Genomic DNA, 20,785 nt, shown 5'->3' with positions numbered 1-20,785 from the left:
GGGAAAAGGATAAGAAGGGTGTACAAAGAAAAAAAGTCAAATTTGTAACTGCAAACATTTAAAATATTTTCTGTTGATTCATCGCTTTCTCGTTACAACATCAACTATCTATTGTCTAACAATAATATCTCTTCTGCATGTTGTATACTATGTACGAAGAATAACAAGTAATAAAATAATATTTTTATATAATATATATGCCTTTTTTTCTTTATGTGGATTAATTTTTTTTGGGCCAGCCTTGAGCTTTGTAATACATAGGATATAACGCTCTCGTCTGCATGTATTTAAAATAGGGTATATTCAGGTGTGTGCATACAGTTCACGCAATGCCATAATGGAATGATTCGGCATTCTGGAGAACTGTACGTTGATCTTTCGAAATGAAATCAGTCGAAGGCGGCCGCCGTTGGAGCCACCTCTAGTAACATCTGCAGGAAGGCATTGACACCTTCTACAATCAGAGAAAATGAACGAAAACGTTCGACATAAAATTTAATATCAAACAGAGGTACAGTAGAAATATAAAACGGGGAAACAAGATTAAATTTCAATGAAACTTTTAACTTGAAATTTTTATCTTACATTCTTAAAAAGAGATTCGAAAAATTCTGAACTTAAAACTTATCTTCAGCTTTTTTGTGAGACTCGAAATTATAATCTTAATTTCATTAGAGTTCTTGTGGCAGCTAAATTCTATATATATATATTTCTTTTTAAGCTTAATCTCAGATTTTTTGAAATTGAATACCAGACTAGTCTTCAATTTGAATTTTAGATTTTTCGATCGTGAATGAGGGACTTGGAGTTTTACTTTTTGTTTCCTCATTTTATCAGCAAGATATTTAATTTATTTCTTTTTTTAAAAACGAGTTTATATATCGTTTTATATATTACGATTGAATAATGATTAATACAGGACACTGTAAAATTTCACCATAATTGTTCATTAAACTGAGTCGGTCTTTATTTTGGCCGTGTAACGGGATATATACCTACCCATGAATTTGGGCACATATCCAAATTTTACGAAGGGGAGGTAGACGAGCATGCCCGCACCGATAAAGCCAGCCGCGTACAGGTACTCGATCTGGGGCTTGTCGATAATCGGCGCCACTATGAGATACGCGGAGATGACGAGCACAAGCACAGGTATCACTAGCGGGCATTTGTACGGTCGTGGATGGTTGGGCCTGGTCCTCCGCATCACCAGTAGGGCGAGCATCGCGCCGCCGTAGAATATCCATGCGGTGAACGAGAAGAAGTCGATCAGCGAGTCAATGTTACCGGAGAGAACCATCGCGCCTGCGAAATCAGTAATTTGGCTTACAACACATTTAGATACCTTATAGTCGACACAGTCCGTATGGCAACGGTCTCGCCTTGGAAGTAGAACAACACATGTTATATAATATATAAAACAAAATCTCAAATAAGCCGGAAGAACGTCTACGGCAACTCGAAAATTTAGGTCTCCTAGATATCTAAAAGACGATCCAAAAATTTACATCTTAAAAATGTCTAATGTAAGAAACAATTTAAAAAATTTAGGGCGATTGCGTAAGGTCAGATTCCAAGCAAATAAATATATGAGCGAACACGGACAAACGTGAATAAACGCAAACGAGCAACTTTTGGCTTGAGTGCGAACGATAGTGTCGATAGTATACTTATCGAAGTTGCCTGGTCACATCTGTTCGCGTTTGATCTGGATTTAACTTGATACCTGCTACGAGGGAATGGAAGATGAGGCCTGGGGCAGGAGTGAAGCGTCGCACGTGCACGTAGCTCAAGCAGTCGAGCAGGTGACCCTGTCGCGACGCGGCGAAGCAGAGCCTACCCGCGGCGAACAGGGTGCCGTTAGCGGACCCGAATGTACTGATCGCTACGGAGAGTGGCATCAGCCATGCCATCACGCCCAGTATTCGATTGCCGAAGGTCTGCGAAGGAACATCCGTCATAATCAGACTATAGAAACAAATTGATCGGGCTAAGGTAGCGATCTGCATTCCCGAATCTACAGCTTCTCTGATGACTCGGCTTAATCTTAACTCGCAAATAAGCGACGTGAGAGAATGTACTTAATCAGAAATTATCTTGGCGCTATCGCGTTTCTCGACGTTTTCTCGATATTTCCTAAACGCGAATTTTTCGTCGATCATGCTCACCACTGCCACAGCCTCGCTCTCGATCATTTCTGACGGTGACATGACCGCCAGATAGGATACGTTGATGAGCGCGTAGCAGAGCGTGACGAGCGGGATGCCGATCATGATAGACCTGGGCAGATTCTTGGAAGGGTTCTTGATCTCCTCGGTCACGTAATTGAGATTATTCCAGCCGTCGTATGCCCAGAGCCCGGTGTAGAAGGCGGTGGCGAGGCGGCCGATGTTGATGGTGCTACCATCGATGGTGTCGAACGCCGTTTGCAGATGCTGCGTGTTACCCTGTATCAATTTGTACGAGCCGCCAGCTATCACCACGAGGATGGCCATCAGTTTGGCGGCGGTGAAGGCGTTCTGCACGCCGGTGGCCAGATTGACGCTGTAGCAGTTGATCAGGAGTATCAGAACGATCGCCAGCAGGGCGACGATCTTGACCACCTGGTCGGGCGGCTCGCAGTCGACGGTGAACGCCTCGACGGTGTACTGGGCGAACGACAGGCAGATGATCGCCATCTGCGACGGCTTGAGCACCAGGGTGGACACCCAGGAGAAGAGGAAGGCAGGCGGGGCGCCGAACGCGTCCATGAAATACGCGTACTCGGCGCCGCTGCTCGTGTTCATGGTGCCCAGCTCGGCATAGGCGAGGGCGCCGCAGAGGCTCAGCAGACCGCACGAGGTCCACACGAGGAAACTGAGGCCGACGCTGCCGGTACGCAAGAGCAGACCCGACGGCGAGACGAAGATCCCGGAGCCGATCATCGTGCCGACGATTAGAGCCACCCCACTGACGAGTCCCACCCGTCTCTTGAGGTGAACAGGGTCGTTCGCCTCTGCGTCCGTCCCCTCCAGCCCTCCGCTCCCTCCACCCCCGTCTTCGTCATCCCCCACACCCCCAGATTGGCCTTGTTGTTGTTGCTGTTGTTGCTGTTGGCGCCGCTGTTGTTGAGGATGGTGTAACGACGGTTTGCCGTTGCTGTTGCCGTTGACAGATTTTCCGGATCGGCAGACCAGCCCGCCGACAGTGTCGCCGGCACCACCTCCCAGCCAGCCCCCCGATTGTAGTTGCTGTTGCTGCAGTTGTACCTGACCGCCGTTGCTCGTTTGCGGATCATGTCCGGCATGTCCCACGGTAGCTGCGAAGGAAAAGATATCTTATTGTTATTTTGCTATTTTATACGTTATCTGCAATTCCGAGTCTTACAATTAACAGACTGAATACATTGAAAATTAACATGGCCAAAGGAATGAAAAAAATTGTAACGAAACAGCTAACATTCACGAATTATCGTTACGCTATCTTGCTTTGTAAAAAAAAATAATAAAAAGTACTTGAAAATATATATGGAATTAAGTAAAAATTACTAATTCAATTACATTAAATGATTACTAATTTGTAAATTAAATTTATTGCGCACGCTGCTTTTATTTGCCGGAATTTGAAGCACGATCTTCTTATAATCAAAAGCTGTAAAAAAGCTTGTTCTTATCCAAGCATGTCTAAGCAAAAACTATCTTTGTTTGTTCAGACAGGAATAACTCCGTATTCGCAGAATTATCTAATGAATAATACAATCTTGTTATTTGCTCGATGGATAGATTACTTCGTTAGTAACTTTAAAGTTGATTTGAAAGATTAATTAGACACAACGTTGTTTTGATACATTGTTTAATTTTTCAGGTATTCTGCAGCCATCTTTCTCGTCGATTATCCGATTAAACTTCTTTAACGAGTTACGTTAAGAAAGTCAAAAGACGGAGTAAACAGCGGTGAACTTCTCATAAATAATATATTGATTCTGTTGAAGTTTTGAATAACAAACTTTCCCAGTTCTTTAAATAGCAACGATCAAGTAACAAACTTGTCCGGGAGGCACGAAGTTGATTACTTCGCGAAGTGGTGCCGACTCGATTAAAGATATGTCGATTTTCTGATTTAAAATCTTATTTCGCAATTTATATCGCTGCAATTTATATCGTTACGGATTATGATTCCACTTCAATCAGAGCCATTTTACACTGCAGAATCCAAAACTTAGATCGATAACAGAATAACAGAATAACACAAGCGAGCGAGAGACCTGAATCCGGGTCATCGGACTGATTGCTCGCGGAAGTTTTATTTCCATTTAGCGAAACTGCAGGGTTTCGGAAAGAAACACTTACCACTTAAAGAAACATCGCGGTGGAGTATCGCGATTGGCACTTAGAGAGCATGATCAATAGTGAACGGATATACGGAAGTTTAGCGAATGGACCGCAGATCGAAATCGATAGGAACTGTAAACGCGGAAATTAAAGCTTAATAGTTAGGCGAATTTATATAATTTTTACACGCCAACTCGTCGCGCGATTTCTATATATTCATCGCGTTTCGCGCACGTCTGCGAAAAGGAGAAAAGGAGAAAAGAGAAAGCAGAAAGCGCCGTGAAACCAAATGGACTTCGTTATATTCGATTTGTGCCGGTTCCTAAGTTTAGAGCCACCCCCCCGGCGAGAGGAGGATCGGCGAGAGAGGACCACGTGGTCTGCCCTCGTCGTCGTCGTCTTCGTCGTCGCGTAATCCGCGCGCGGAGTTTCGTCGCAGACGCGCCGGGCTCGAAATAATTCTGGATTTCGCCGCTTCTTATTACATAAACGCGAAAATTGTTACGCGCTTCCGCCTCTGCGGCAGATCTCCCTCCGGAGACCGGCCGCGTGCGTAATTTTTTTTTTATGGGAACGAAACAACGTTTTGTGCGAACTGGTTTCCACCGCGCACCCAAAATCGTTTACATCGCTGTTTGAAATGTAATTATTAAAATGTAACGTTTGCGAATGTTTCGTCAAATTTACAATCGTGTGTTTACGCATTAACAAATATAAAGATTTATCATACCGGGTGTCGCGAACGAACGGATCGCCGAGCCTGGATAATTACTCGAGGGCGCGACAAAGAGACCGACCAACCCGTACCGCATTCCTCTCGCTTACTGGGATGCGCTGGAATGGTAAAAAGCGCGCGCGATTGGCCCGCGGCGCCGGCGGCCACGTGACCGGCCGCCGCCAGCCAACCCCCGCGTGTTCCCCGCGTCACGTGACGACGATGCGATTATCATATTATTATCACGAAGTCACCGCGTCGCGACCGTAATAGTTCGCGTGGCCGAGCGCCAGGGAGGCATCGCGCCGCCCGGCTCCTCTTTCGCGGCGATAAATAACGAGCGGGGAAATGCGCGCGAAACTCGCCCAGTCCTCTCAGGACGGCGCGGGAAATTTCGAAGCGCCCGCGAAGCGGGGGCGGGTGGTGCGCGTCCCCCTTCTCAAGGTGACCCCGCTCCGAGCTATCGATCTCATTGGATGCGCACCTAATAACGATGCCGCGCGTCGCGCTCCGCTCCGACGTTGCTCGCGAAAATCGAACTCGTTCATCGAAGAACGAATGGCGGGCAAATGAGATAACGTATACATGTACACGATCTATGGAGAACGGTAATTTTATTCGAGACTGCATTCGCGCGAACAAATGGGTAATTCAATCGATGACAGACGTGTCCGATGGAAGATGGAAATGCGTGTTTTTCATTTTGATCATCGTTTCCAGTGCCAGCGAAAGAATATAGCGTCGAAAATAAACCGTTGAGTTTCTAGGATATACTCAGCGTTTTCGGCAAGCGTGAATTTAAGCGCGCAATTAATGTTCTCGTTAACACTGAAACAATCAACCCCATCAAAATGACCAATATCAAATTTCTTAGCTGAAATTACAGAAATTGTTAAGCTTTTGTTGGAATTTATATTGGCTTTTGCAAAGATGAAAAAAAAAATTATACATGCCAATTTACTTTCCATCAACCACTCTAATTCCAAAGTTCTGTACATAGGATGTCTACGTGTATACCAAAATAACGCTGGTTGTTGTAACGTTAAAATAACTGGAATTATAAAATTATAAAATTATAGAATTGCAGAACAATTTTGTTATTCCGGGGACAGATCGTCGGAGTTATTGCGAAAGTTACCGCCGAGGATCGTAAAAGCTCTACTTTGACCCTGCGCGTGTATTTCTGAGCGGCGATACACCGGACTGATGGTCACGTAGCGTCTCTCCCGCTTCTCTCGTTGACTTGATTATTTCGTATATGACAGCTGCGCGCTTCGATCGTACAGCCAAAAAACGTGGAAGTCCAACAGCGACGAGAACAGGTCACTTATACCATGCAGCAAAACAATATTTCTATTGTTCACGATTTTACACGCGTGTGTGCCCGCGCACGCGTGATGTGTGCCCGAATCAGCGAGAATGATTGCGCGATATCGCGAAACGTGCGTAAATCGTTGAGGCCGTAAAATCAATAATTACCGATGTAACGTCGTTTACCGGGCTATTAAAGTGCGCTTATCGTAAAATTGACCGCATGGACGGTTCCGCAGGAAATTACATGCAGATTCGACACGGTATTGAAGTCGACCTATTATAACTTGTCAAAATTTTACGCTGAAAAGCTTTTCATCTCATTGCATTTCAATCACTTCTCTCGCGAATTTAAATAAAGATTTATTATTTATCTTTATAGAAAATCAAGCAAATATGTATGTGATAATACAATTAATTAATTATAAAAATAAGTACAATCTAAATTACAAAAAGTATAATTTATAAATTTATGAGAAAGCAGAGTCGCGTATAATAAGAGAAAAGAATTTCTAAGATAAATTACATATAAACGTCTAAAGGTTTACAAAGAGTTTTCTTCAAATAAACGCTTTTATGTACGGCAGGTCTTCCTCAAATACCGAGCGATGACATTTATCGATCTTTAGGAATTAGTCGCACTTAAGAAAAGAATCGAATAGAATGACATTGTCCTCTCTATTACGTACCGACAGACGAACGTATACATTATAGGCATTGGGAAAAAGTACAATGCCCTTGCTAAAAGAAGAACACTGCTATGCAGAACATTTATAGCGAATTCGGGCGGTTGCATTATAATTAGTGCACAGTGAGTGCGGACTAAGGCTTGTTTATAATCTGTTCTTATATTTAACACGTTCGAAAACTTTTTAGCCAATAAAACAATCCGTATGGATGCTGCACAGATTATTTTACTGGCTAAGAACTACTTCACGAGGTATTTAAGATGATCTGTAAATAAGAATTGACTAAGAATAAGCCTTAGTGTGCACTGTGCACTAAGTAGTGCAAGCGGCCAAATTCGTTCTATAAGTTAACTCGAAGAATGTAACCACGCGAAAAAAGTTGATAAAGCAAAGACCGATAAACCTTGCAGGTTTAATAATAATAGTGACAATAGTAATTTATTGCCGAACAATATAAAAAGTAAATGTAAATTATATAAAACTATAGCACAGATAACTATGATGTCGATATATAGGTAGGCAAAAAATATATCGTACATTAGATTACCAGCAACATTTTATATATACTGCATCAGAGAGAACGGGTTACGAATGTAGTTAATTCATTAACTATAGTTAATGAGTAAATCCTTATGCAAAAAATGCAAATTTTTTGAAATCAATTATTGATAATAGGTATATAGAATAGATGATAAGAAGATAAGTATAAATTCCAATTATTTAACTATGGTATCTATTAAGCAGTAAATCGATTAAGCATCCATTAAGTCTTAATTAGGTTTTCATTGTCATGGAGCATCGCAGAGCTGATTAAGATTCCTCGAATTCTCAGCGAATGACCTCCGATCTGGCAAATAATATACCTAAAAAAATGATTGGAAAAAGAGATGTAATTTTTAAGAATCATCAACTACAGATTCGCTGGCAAAAGAACAACGGCGCGAGCAACGGCGTTTTCGAGGTCGATTTAACGGAACAAGGTCGCGGGATCGTTATATCGTCGAAAAACAATAGATCTGTAGCCCTATTCTGTAACTCTAACGACAGTATCGGTATCGTTATATCGTCGTTGCGCAGGTTTTTTTTTCTATATAATATACCTATGCGCAACGACATCATAACGATAACGACACTGTCGTTAAGAGTTACAGAATAGAGGTACTGCTGAACGGGAGAAATGATCGCTATGCAAACACACACGCGTTGAGCCAAATCGCGAAGTAACTTCTATACACGCAGAATGAATTGTTAGAACTTTGTCTAATTCATTTCTTATGCAATAATAGATTATTGATTAATTAATCTTTCACGGGAAAAAAAATTGAAAAAGAATAAAAAAATATATATATATATAAAGTTAGAAGATGCGGATTTTCTATATCAATTATGCCATTAATAATAATCCTCTATCAATTAATATTGTAGCTTGTAGCAACTTAATTGTGGCCAAGGCGGGATGGATTTTCGTACACTTGTCACTTTAATTAATATTTAATTAAGTTTTATCCTTGGAGGTGTCGGAATTCTGATTAAGATAAACGGCACGTAGGGAATCCTGGGGATATTCCATTAAAAGTGGATCTTCTCATTATATTGAGAGGACAATTATAAATTATACGTTACTGTTTGCGTGCATTTGCATAATTTATTTTAAATAATAGTTAAGATAATAGTTAATTGGTTTAGAACAGTTTTTTGGGAAGAAGAAATATAAGAATTTTTTTTCAGAAACAGAAATTAGAATACCACTCCCTATATTCAATTATGTAATGTATAGGTGAAGAATCAAGTGGTAGCAGTGCAAATTAGTCAGACATGGCTATTTCAGTTTATAATAACAAATCGTTTTAATTAATATGGATATACTTCAACGTTATTCAGTTCCCAGAGATTTAATTATCCACGATACATGACTACAGTTTCCTTTCCAAACGAATTTGCGTATACGTATAACGTATAACGTGCGAGAAAGCGTTGCAATGCGCGCAATATGGGCTTTGCAAAACATCACGCTGAAATGTTGCGCTAACGATACCATATTCAATTTGACAGCGCATTGTCGTGACTGTAAATTATCCCTTTTGGCTGACTTTCGTTGTCTCACACTTTCGGTAATGTATTTTTTAGTTGGCACCGAACTAAACGGACTTTACTTGTCACATCGTCTTATAACTCATCCACGTCGTTGCATCACTCGTCGAAACTTTGCTAACTATTGTAACAACTGCCAGTTCGCGATGTTCTTGTGTGCAAAATACGGGAGTGATGTACAAAGGCGCAAACACATAAATATACTATAAATATAATGAGATGCGGGACGTGACGGTAAAATTCGTACTAGCGAGAGATCATTTCACACTTGGCGTTCAAATAAAATTACTTATAACTTATTTACTGAGTTACTAATTATAATGTTCTTAAAAACTGCACTTAATAATTAACAAGAAAAGTGTAGAAGCATCTTTGATTTAAAGAAAGATTACAGATATTCTATATTTTGAGAAAAATAATTTCTTTTAACGGTAAAAAAAAAACGTAATATAACCATTAAGTGCAGCATTAAAAGAATAGCACGCAATCGGATCGTCGTTAAGCCGATTAACTTTCAATCAGCGACGCGGCAATTTTCGACTTTTGTGAAATTTATATTGTCAGCGACAAAATGGAAATTGCGATTTCTTTCGCGTGACCGAGCCTCCGTAATCCGGTCTCATTTAAAACCAAGCGCGACCGATATTCCGTCGTTTAACGATGTAATTGCCGATGACGCCAGGGAATACGATCGTACGCGCGCTTCTAATGATTCTAATGGCTCCTCCGTCTACAATAGCTGTAAGAGTATGCAGTAAGACGTAGGCAGTAAGCTATTGACCAACCACAGTCGATTATTCTTGAATTGTAAAATTAGTTAATAGTTTACTGCTTACGTCTTACTGTATACTCTTATGGCTATTGTAGACGAGCCATTAAACGACGAAGATGACGACAACGAACACAAAGACGATAAGGACGGGACGGCGCGGAGCGAAGTATAAAGAAGGTGATTCCCCCTCGATCTTTCGTCTCTCAGCGCGGCGAATTGGGTTGGGTTAAATTACAAAATTCTGCGAAGTGTCAACACGACAACGACGACAGCAAATTGGCCGATCGGATAGCGTTCATCAACACGTGTCAGTGTTGATAATCGTCGTCGTCGTCTGACGCGTACGGCGCGTCGACATACACGGGGTGTCGCGAATAAAGACTGTCGAATAAAAAAGGATCGAAGTTGATTTCGATAGATTCAGTAGCTGGGTTTAAACCGACGAAGAATGTGGAAATAAACTTAGAAATTTAAGAAGCCCAAAGATACACAAATTACGCAAAATATTCTAGAAGGTGTCTTTTAAGGCAAGTAACGTGCGGTTGCAACTCCTTCGAATATTATTCGATATTAAATTCTTAATGACGGATCTGTACTATTTCCAATTAGAGCGAAAGCTGAATTATTTTTATGTCGACTTTTAATTAAAATCTTTGAAGCAGTACGGTTAAAAATCAACTATAACTAAAATTTTTATACTTAAAAAAATGAAAGATCTTAATAAGTATATAGCTGACACACAAACAACAAATTTTTTAAATCGATGAAAATGAACTAATAAGCTTATCCGAAAACGGATAACTTTACTAATGATAAATATACATTATATTATTAATAATAAATAGATTTTTCAATTCGAAAAATTGAGACCTTTTTTTGAGAAATTGAGAAATATATATTCATAGTCTGACGTCTGACATATGAATTTTCAATTTCACTTGACTTCGTATCCGCGGAGAAGATTTCCAATTACGAAGCTCATGTTTTTTTGTTAATAAAGCTGTCCGGTCAGCGGATGGATTGAGTGATTGAAAAAAAAATTCGTTGTTTGCATCCCGTCAACTACGCATTAGCTCTTATTGCCCGGTTTTGCTCATGGATCTCATGTGTTTGCATTGTTTCGGACAGTTTCGATTAGAGACCGGATCAATTTTCACCTGGATAACCGCGTCGTGTATGTTTTATCGCGTAACATTCGTCGTATGTATCTCGGGAGATATATGATACTGAGGATCAAAACGACACGCATTTTGCGCACATTAACGCGCTGTCGCAGGTCAAATCGTATTAATAACCATAACCGCGTTCACCATGAAGTGTCACAATGATCCAATTGTGTCTGACTCGAAGACGCATATATGCAGTACGGACGAAGCGTTTCCCATCCGCGGAGGTGTCGAAAAGCGGAATTACTGTAACTGCGTTTCACGGACAAGGTCGTGTCGATCGTAAGAATCCCATCGAGCTCGTTGTCGGAGTCGTGTCATTGCGTTCATCTTATCGTTTGCCTTTTACGTTGAAGTCGGAATTAAATAGAAAAAGTAATAACTCTCAAACTGAATCTTTCAAGAGCGAACAGGCAACAATATTATATTCTTTTGCAGAAAAATAACGCTTCACAAAAATTAGAATATTATAAATGTAATTAGAATATCATTAGAAATTATAAAATGTGCGCATATTAAAATACATTATTGGATAAATCTATTTCTTTTTTGATATTATAAAAGCTGTACGAAATATATTATATATATATATATATTTTGTAATAGGAACTTTCAGTTTAAATTCCAATTTGATTTTATGAAAATCAAAGAGAAATTTGTGTTACTCTTACAAAGGAGATGTTATAAAAAGTAATCTCCCAGTTTTCCCGGATAATTTTCAACTATAATATATATTTTCCAGCTTCTTCTAATATTTCTGGTTGAGAGAAAATTAAGGACACCTCGTACGTAGCAAGAATAAAGTAATTTCCAGTTTTAATTCTCAGCGGACTTTTTTATCCTGATGCTCGAGATCTTGCGATTTTAGAGGCCACTTCCTATTTGAGTCGCTTTTTGCACAATGCAACTTTTTTGTCTGATAATTCAACTACGATGGAGTAACGAACAAAAAAAAACCGTCATCAGAATGATTGAAATGACGTCAATCTTTGTGCGGACTGCGTACAATTTCGCATCGATGAAACCGAGCCGTGGCAAAAGATAAAATTTTTAAAAGAAATCTGAAATAAAATTCTATGTAGTATTTAAAAAATAAATTAAATAGATGTACAGTGTAAAAAATTTTGTAATGTAAAGGTAAAGGTACCACAATACCTGGACATATACCTATATCCGGACACCTTTATTATTTATAAGTATATCGCGAATTAAAATCAAAGATAAAAGTATTTTTTTCTTGTAGTTTAAAACTTCAGTTATAATATCCAAACGTTAATTTTCCACTAAATATAAATATATATTTATTTTTTTATGTAGAAATATCTACACAATTTTCAAATTTCCGCTATTAATTGCGTAATTTTTACACTTATTATTTACGTAATTTTACATACTTTTTTTACAGTGTATGTATGTTATGTATTTTTAATCTTTATTTTAAATAGCGTTTATCACATACTGAGATTAAATTTCTGAGAGAAACATAATTCTTTATCGTACATATTTTCACTCTATGCACACGTACATTTTCCCGCAAAAGGCCTCCACTATATATGTATACTTATTGTTAGATTCCAGTAAATTTTTCCTGAAAAGTGAATTTACGGTTACCACATTTCTTTCAACGTGATTAACGATATTGTTTCGCCAATTAAGTCACACATTAAAAACAAATTTCTTGTCGTTCGCAAAGCAATCGGTTTGGCTTCAAGGCGAGAGCATTTTTGCATCAAAATTACGCTCGCCTAGAAAGTAAATTTACTCAAGGTAATTGCTGTCAAATTATGATTATCATAATTTATTCGTTAATAGCTCGTTACACGCGTTCCGAACATCGCAAGACTTAATTCTTACAATGCTGACGAGACGTACGTGCCTCGTCGCACACAAATATTGTCTCTCAAAAAGACTTCGCTTGAAATCTGTTCGGGAAGTTATTTCAACGCCGTAGTACGAATCTCTCTCTCTCTCTCTCTCTCTCTCTCTCTCTTTCTCTCTCTCTCTCTCTGTAGTTAAACACAACGCTAATGCGTACAATGTTATGTGCTTCACGTTTGAAATTACGTCATGCGTCATAATAGCAGTTCATTCTTCCCAACGATCGAGTCTTATCGTAAAATTATATATTTTTTTCATAATTCTATAAGTATGTGTACAATTTTATAGAATACGTTTTGAATTATATATGTCTAATATATTTTAAAAAATTTATTAATAGAGGAAAGTCTCCTATTATGAGACAAGATCCTAATATGAAATATGTTAAGCTAAAAGGCCCTATATATATATAGGCCCCATCTGTTGATCCCAACATGAAAAAACCTCGCCATCTCATATTAGGATCCCTATCTCATAATAGGGAACTTTACTCTAATAATATAATAATAAAAATAATAATAATAAAAATAATAATAATAAAAATAATAAAAATAAATTAATAATTTGAAAAATATATTTTCTATGAGAAATTACACATTTATATTATTATTATATGGTGTATAATACATTTATATAATTATATGTACATATATAATATATATGTGTATTTATATTTCTTATTGTGCAATGTAATTTATCCGAATGTAAATCTAAATTTTTTGAGAGTCTAAGATCGATATTCTATTAAATTGTCTGTAGTTGAATGCATTCCAGGAATGTATATTACGTTGACTTTAGAAATATAAAATTGTAAAGTTATTAATAGAAAAAAATTGTATCGGGTACAAATGGGAAAAAACGGACGTGGGCGAATTGAAACCCTGGTAACTTTTATTGAGAGCCGATAGCATCGGGTGTATCGTTCGCGCGGCATTCGGGCTGATATTTCACAAACATTGATTTGGGAATGCAATTTTTCTCAGAAGCGCCTTCGTTTCACGATCTGACGCGCTGCTTTAATAACGTAACCGGCGCGAGTATATTGGTCTCGCATTGTTCGCCTTCACGTTATTCGCGTTCTATATCGATCGACACGCGTGTACGATCTCGTATATAATCCGCCTCGTACGGCAGTTCAGAATTTCCCGTATAATAAGTGTGTCTTGTTACGCGACGCAAAACCGTGACGTTGCAAAAAAAAATCGGAACTTTAAGAAATTACAAGAGGACACTTCGTTAAGAAATTACGATGATGAATTTTGATGCACGAGGTGTCCTCGAACGGGCAGATACGTAGCACAGTCCCTTGAGAAGCTTAGAATGAATTTTCCATTAGCGAAGATGTCAGGAGAATAGAAAGAAGGGCCATCAATTTATAATCTTTGAAATTTTATTAATTTTAACTTTTATACATGAATAACTGAAGCTCTGAAGTTTTGAAATCTCATTTAAATTGAAGCTTACTTAAAAAAACGTATAGAGATAATTATTATAATATAATATTGTTAGTTAGTATAGTAAAGCAAATTATAATTGCTCAGGCACTAGTCAAAGGGCCAGAAAATAGAACGTTAGTCAGATGTAATTTGGAATTTAATTATTACTTTACGTTAATAATCTCCTTTATTCACAAAGTTATTAATATTCTGTGAAAATTGTTATTAATTCTATTTAAAAAATAGCAAATTAGAATATCATTAAAAATATTTTATATATTATATATTATATCATACACCCCCCCCCCCCTAATCTCTCCGTTATTAATAACTCAATTCCTAATTCGTTAAAATCGCTATACGTTCAGATGTATTATACGTTGCATTTAATCGAATCAGTTTATCACATTTTGGTCCTTATTAGGGTGATTTATGCAATACGAGAGCAAATGCGGAGGAGGCTATGTGGAGTTGCGTCATCTCGTGTAACCAGAGAAACGCCAGGGGGAGAAAAAGAGAGAGAGAGAGAGAGAGAGAGATTCTGGAGCACGCAATGCCTTCCGTTCGACCGAAACGCAATTCGTTTCAAAAATATCCACGCTTCGTTGCACGTGTCATCAGTAACATTGAGCGCGAATGAGGTGAAATCGATTTGCTCGATCCTTCGTCGCTTACGAGATTACGTAGATATTACGTTACGAATGTGTCAACGTGGCAAGAAAAATAAATGTGCCTGACAAGCTGATTATTGTATTATAGCGCACAAATATTTATACAGCAAATATATGTACATATATTTTAAATATGATTCTATTAATTGTTTATTTCATTATCACAATAACTATACAAGATATCAATATAATAATTATGTACGAAATTAATAACATTAATTTATCATTGTAAATTATTTTATAAATTTAGATAATATATATAAAATAAGTAATTTTTGTTTCTTTCTCTCACAATAATTATTTTTCAAGAACTTTCAACGTTTCATTAGTTTGCTTATAACTTATGTTTTACAATGTGCTTTATAAATTTGTGAATATTGTACAGAAATAGCACGAACAGTCTTCTTGCTGACAAAAGGAGATACCACGTGTCTTTAGACGTGAAATTGAACGTTGACATGATTCTCGCATCTGGCAAATCACACAAATAAAATTCACGTGATTAGCGTGATCTGACGCTAAAGATATAGAGTCGCGACGATGCGGCCGAATGACTTCTCCGACATTTTACATATGTATAAAAATATGTATATATGTCGAAAAGAGATATTTCCTTATTTTCGTAATTTAATTCGGCAATACACGCCGAGGCTTGTCCACGTGAGCGCGATCACAAGATTATTTTTAACGATTCCAAATGGACATGCGGCATGCTAAAGTGGCCATAAATAGACGGACACGAGAAATAGACAGACTTCTCAACGAGCTCGAATCGATGAGAGACGAGAAAGAGAGAAAAAAGAGAAAGAGGGAACGGCAACAAGAGAGAGAGAGAGGAGCCGCGACGTTCCGTTTAAGCCAATCATTCTCTGCATGCGAACTCGTGCACGAGCCGCTTTTCATCAATGAATCCACGCTAAAGAAACGCGCGATAAAGTGCAACAGCACTCTATACTTCTCGTCGGGAGACGCGGTCTAAACAAGGCTTGGTCATAATGGATACAGTCGAAAGCGAAATTTCTTTTCATACGAGGTGCTAAAAAGTTAAACTATTATAACGCTGCATGGCCAACATGTATATTTACAGAACTTACAACGATAATAAATTCCTATATCTTTCGTATGTGAACTTTAAAACTACGTTTTGACACTCGGCCATTCGTTTCATATAGAAGTTAGCAAATTTTTATTATCTTCCATTGCCTTCTATCTCTATACATCGACTCTAAAAATTATCGTGAAAACTCGTTAATTTTCAAGCAATAATTTCAAGCATATCTTAAGAAAATCTTATCTATTTGCAATTCTTATACATTGTTTAACATATTTTAATAAAATAAATAAAACACACATAACAAAATTTACTTTTAAAAGACATTAATAAAGTTAATATGAGATAGACATAAAATGTTAATTTTTGCAGTAAAAACATAAATTTGAATTTACTTCTTAATTTTATTCATTAAAGTAGAATGTAAGAGAGAGACCTCGTGTAATTTTTTAAATCTAATATATAATTCCAGGATAAATTCCAGTGTCAAATGAAGTTTTCTTAGCGTTTTATCTCTCAAAACAAACGAGATCGGACATTGTCAGCATTGATAAAACACGTGAATCGTTCGCCATGGCGGCTGAGTAATGTTCGCATTAATCTGTCGAGATTAGGACGTACCGTGGCGAAAGTTGCGAGATGTAGGCGGGAAAGTACATTAACGTTATCGTGTAAGTACCTCTGTTTCTACGTAGGAAAAGGAGAAAGAGAACGTTGCAGCATCGTATTCTACTAACAATAAGTCTATTCCTGGTGCGTGAGAGGTCACGCGCGATAAAACAAGTCTTTACGCCAAAGTAGAATAAACTTGCGAAACTTGTTATAGAGAAGCGACTCTAACAAAATCGATGTCTCTAAGACTGTCATTTTTATCCAGTTTTACTAGTTAAAAAAGAACGGTGCATATATACGAGAGACAGGGTGAATGACATGAGAGAGAAAGAGAGAAGATACTTTAATTATATTTTAATTAGAATTATATGTGTATATATATATAATGTAATTCAACAAAAACGAAATGTTTAAAACGAGAATAATATTAAAAACATATTTAACTTTGGCATGCAATTAATTTTGAAAAATAAATTAATAAAAATCAATAAATACAAATTCTCATTAAAGAACAGAATTTCGTTAGTTGATCGTATAAATAATCACAATAAAACATATTCATTTGCTATTTATTCATCAAATAAATAATCATAATAAAAAATATAAGACGCAAGACAAATAAGAAGCTATATTTCGAGACATGAAAATCTTTACGGTATACTTATTAAAGTGTATAACACACTTTTGTAAAATAAGATTATTAAGTAATTGTAATTTTATGGATGAACTCTACATCTCTCATTGTCAGGGGATATATAAAAGGATATATACTAAGCACGCTAAGTATATTATGAATGGATGAAACCCGATAGCATCGTGATCGCTTCATTGGCGATTAATCATGAATTAGCGGCCCTCGTCGATTCAAGTGGACGCTTAACTTTATCGCGCGTTAAGCGCGATTTGTAACAATTGTGCGTCAACAGTCGTGAGAAAGCGGTCGATACAATAAGACAAGAAAATCGGCTGATACCGGTGATACTCTCAAAGTAGAGGCTCGCGCCCGATCTCGAGTTATCGTAGAATCGATCGTGTTCCCCCGCCTGACTATTTTAGCCCGTCTGACCATAACGTGCTGTTTTCACTTAAACGTAATTGCTGGCGTTTGATTAATAAATTATTAACATTCCCATAATAATATTACACAAATAAATAATCATAATAAAACATGTCCATTTATTATTTATTCATCGAATAAATAATCATAATAAAACATGTCCATTTATTATTTATTCATCGAATAAATAATCATAATAAAACATGTCCATTTGTTGATTAATAAATGATAAATTTGTCACGCGACCAATGGTTATAATACAGTTTTAATTATTTTTTTACTATTATTAATTGCCATATATTATCGTTGATAGTTTGAGTTGTCGCGGTTATCGTCGGTTTGATTACATTTTGTCTGACTACGTCCTCGACTAAGTAGTAAGTACGCGTGAAATTCAAGCGCAGGATTACGCAACGTACCGTTTCACGTAGTGTCGCATCTAAAAATGATTGACAGCCGCGAACTCACCGAGTCGCACCTAGCAAAACCCGTTTTTTTTTTTTCATTGACAAAGGGAATAAGAGGCTCGACGGCGAGACGTTTATAATTAGCAAACATCTCGAGACTCGAGCTATCGCGAGAGTAACCACTGGACACATCTTCTTGGCACACTACGCTCGATCACGAGGACGCGACCAACAGGTTTTTCGTTAATACATCTAAGTGTATTCGTGACGCGAAACGCTCGTTGCCTTCAATTGCGGGCACACCGGGTGCCCGGGAATTATTTATTGCCCCACCAAGTGACTAAAGACATAAAAGGAGAGACTTACGTTCTCTCTAAATCCGTCTTGCTATCGTCATGAATTCGCAATCTCTACCAGAGCCTTTAATAGACTTTTAATGCAAAGAAAACATTAAACCCCATAAACACCTCTACGATAAAGAAATACTTTTATCTTTCACAAGACGCTGTACTAAAATCATAGATATTTTCTTATTTTTGCAGGGGTGGCACACCGTTTACGCGATGCTATCGTTTTTCATCGATCACGCCCTGAAAAGGAATGTCTTCGTAATGTCCACGTGTTTCTCGCCGGCCTTCAACTACTCCTCATGTTTCATAATTAATAAGAGCACGTCTAATACCTCTTAAATGTTACCCGCAGCCGTAAAACGTCGTCGATACTCGATATCGACGTCACAGGAGGCGTTGAAAGGAATTGTTTACTCTACACTCGAGATGAGCTAGCGAGAGAATATAGATACTCTTGAATGGTTGAGCTATTTTTTAATTGAATTTTTTTTTCTTCCTTTCATGTAAATCCCCAAGAGTGCAGGCGCACTCTTTCCTTTTTCCCTGCCTCCCTTTCATTGTGCTAATAGGCTAGATTAATATTCGCAGAATGACGTCGGTGCTTATGTCGCATAAAACACATACATGCGCGCACATATGTATGCACATACATATACAGACAGTCCGAGATGATATTGTTTTCATCGAGATAATTCCCAAGATATTCTAGACCTAATAACATATTCTTGTGTAAGGGTATTTTCGTTTTCCAGCGCTATTTTTAACTGAAGGAAACTCAGTCGCGCAATTATTATCGGCTTTTACAACGCTTGCTGTTCTATTTGTTTTGTTGGTTTTATTATATTTTGCCGACGCGAAACGTTTCGATTCTTTATATAAAACTTTTTTAAAACCAACTGTTCTGGTTGAAGTTACTTTTCCCGCTGAGAAAAAAAGGTATCTGGACATGGGTTAATCGCGCCTTTTTTTCCTTCTGCTGAAACGGTAAACCGCGCCGATCGAGAATTTGTAATGACTAATAAATTTATTTATATAAATTAATAATAAAAAATAAATTTGTATTAAGAGAGAGATATTATATTTCCAACAATAATGTACGAAATGTGCACGCTATTTGATTAACAATTTTGTTAAACTGTCTTTTTTCAAAATCGAAAGACAAATCCCAAAGTTCTAACAAAAAAAAATAACATATATTCGCAAATAATAAATGGCAATTTAGCAACACTTTATGTAGGTGGTTTTCATAAAGTTCTATAATATCTAGAGTCGTTTTCTCATTGATACTTATTATTTTGTAATTAATTCGAAATTGTTTGCTTTTCTGTCAGAAAAAATATCATAACGAATCTCTCTCGTACGCAACGCGCGGACAAAGATTATTCAATTAAAATTTCATTACTTTTAAACGTTCCAGCAGTTTTTTTCCCCCCCCTGAAACAATTAAGCGCACCAGTTGTTTCCATTACAAACAAACAAACGTGAGCGTATCGCGTGCATACCGGCGAGGTGTGGGGACCATTAATCGCGAGGCTTTGTGGCGGAATCTCTTATACTTCTCCAGGAATTTGCAAGAGTTACTGATTAATTTAACTTTACTTTCGCACGAGATCATCTTTGTACCGAAGTCCTTAAGTTCTCAGTTAGAGTGAAAACAATATAAGAACCCTAAATAAATAAGTACAAGGTCAACAAGAACGTTCTGAAGCTAGAATTCACTCTACTTCTTGTATATACCGAGGAAGGTCCGATCGCATCGCAATCTCATTCACGGGTGAAATATGAAGAAAAAATTTAATTAATTAATTAAATTAATTAATAACATTCAGTTTTAATAATCCTTAAGATAGAGACTGGCTCGTTAATCAACCGTATATGATTTGGATCGACTCTCTTTCACGTTAGAAGACAAAATTGTGCGAAGCCGGTTAAACCGACCGATTACAGCAACGATTCGATGCGACCGGCATCCCTGTCATTGGCGGCGCGATCCTCCGACGTAGGAGGGTTGCTCATATACGCCGGGTTGCGATTACGCGCTTACCTCGTTTGAGGGGCGCGACATGCATGACTCTTGGAGGGACCGATAAGAAGGGCGGACCGTGAGACCGCCTCTCATGACACCACGCCGCTACGTTTCAATGCAACCACCGCCGTTCGCGCGCCTTACGCAGCTGCTATCCTCGCGCGTCCTTCCACTCGTCGTCTCCTCGTCCACTCGCACCCCCTTCTTCACTGCCGCCCCGTCGACCTCTGCCCTTCCACTTCC

At 38.0% G+C, this 20,785-nt stretch overlaps 1 protein-coding gene and 1 long non-coding RNA gene across 3 annotated transcripts; one reads left to right on the top strand and one right to left on the bottom strand.

Annotated features, from left to right (window-relative positions):
• Window positions 1–41: 41 nt before the first annotated feature.
• LOC143904133 (b(0,+)-type amino acid transporter 1) lies at window positions 42–20,709 on the bottom strand. 2 transcript variants are annotated; one of them, XM_077418477.1, is made up of 5 exons: window positions 20,561–20,709; window positions 2,169–3,298; window positions 1,727–1,940; window positions 1,000–1,305; window positions 42–454 (listed from the first exon to the last, which is right to left on the bottom strand). In XM_077418477.1, the coding sequence occupies exons 1-5, from the start codon at window positions 20,583–20,585 to the stop codon at window positions 390–392; spliced, it is 1,740 nt and encodes a 579-aa protein (XP_077274603.1). In that variant the 5' UTR covers window positions 20,586–20,709; the 3' UTR covers window positions 42–389. The 2 variants fall into 2 exon arrangements, with proteins under 2 accessions (XP_077274603.1, XP_077274602.1); XM_077418476.1 differs by lacking the exon at window positions 20,561–20,709 and adding an exon at window positions 5,041–5,147.
• On the top strand, window positions 5,475–18,980 carry LOC143904142 (uncharacterized). Its single transcript, XR_013258858.1, has 2 exons — window positions 5,475–10,065; window positions 18,709–18,980. It is a non-coding gene; the product is annotated as an uncharacterized LOC143904142 (long non-coding RNA).
• Window positions 20,710–20,785: the final 76 nt, after the last annotated feature.

Source organism: Temnothorax americanus, unplaced genomic scaffold (assembly GCF_048541705.1).
Source record: "Temnothorax americanus isolate GAGA-0224 unplaced genomic scaffold, ASM4854170v1 Scaffold5, whole genome shotgun sequence".
Lineage (NCBI taxonomy): Eukaryota > Metazoa > Arthropoda > Insecta > Hymenoptera > Formicidae > Temnothorax > Temnothorax americanus.
Note: the sequence above shows the minus strand (reverse complement) of the source record. Positions and strands in the feature narration are given on the sequence as shown.

What these genes read in the sequence shown, in the direction of transcription:
- LOC143904133 (XM_077418476.1), bottom strand. Translation starts at nt 5,122, where the DNA reads ATGCGGTACGGGTTGGTCGGTCTCTTTGTCGCGCCCTCGAGTAATTAT. An exon ending in AGAGCGAGGCTGTGGCAGTG is followed by an intron (nt 1,941 to 2,168) that starts GTGAGCATGATC and finishes GTTCCTTCGCAG; the next exon opens with ACCTTCGGCAATCGAATACT. An exon ending in ATATGTGCCCAAATTCATGG is followed by an intron (nt 455 to 999) that starts GTAGGTATATAT and finishes CTCTGATTGTAG; the next exon opens with AAGGTGTCAATGCCTTCCTG.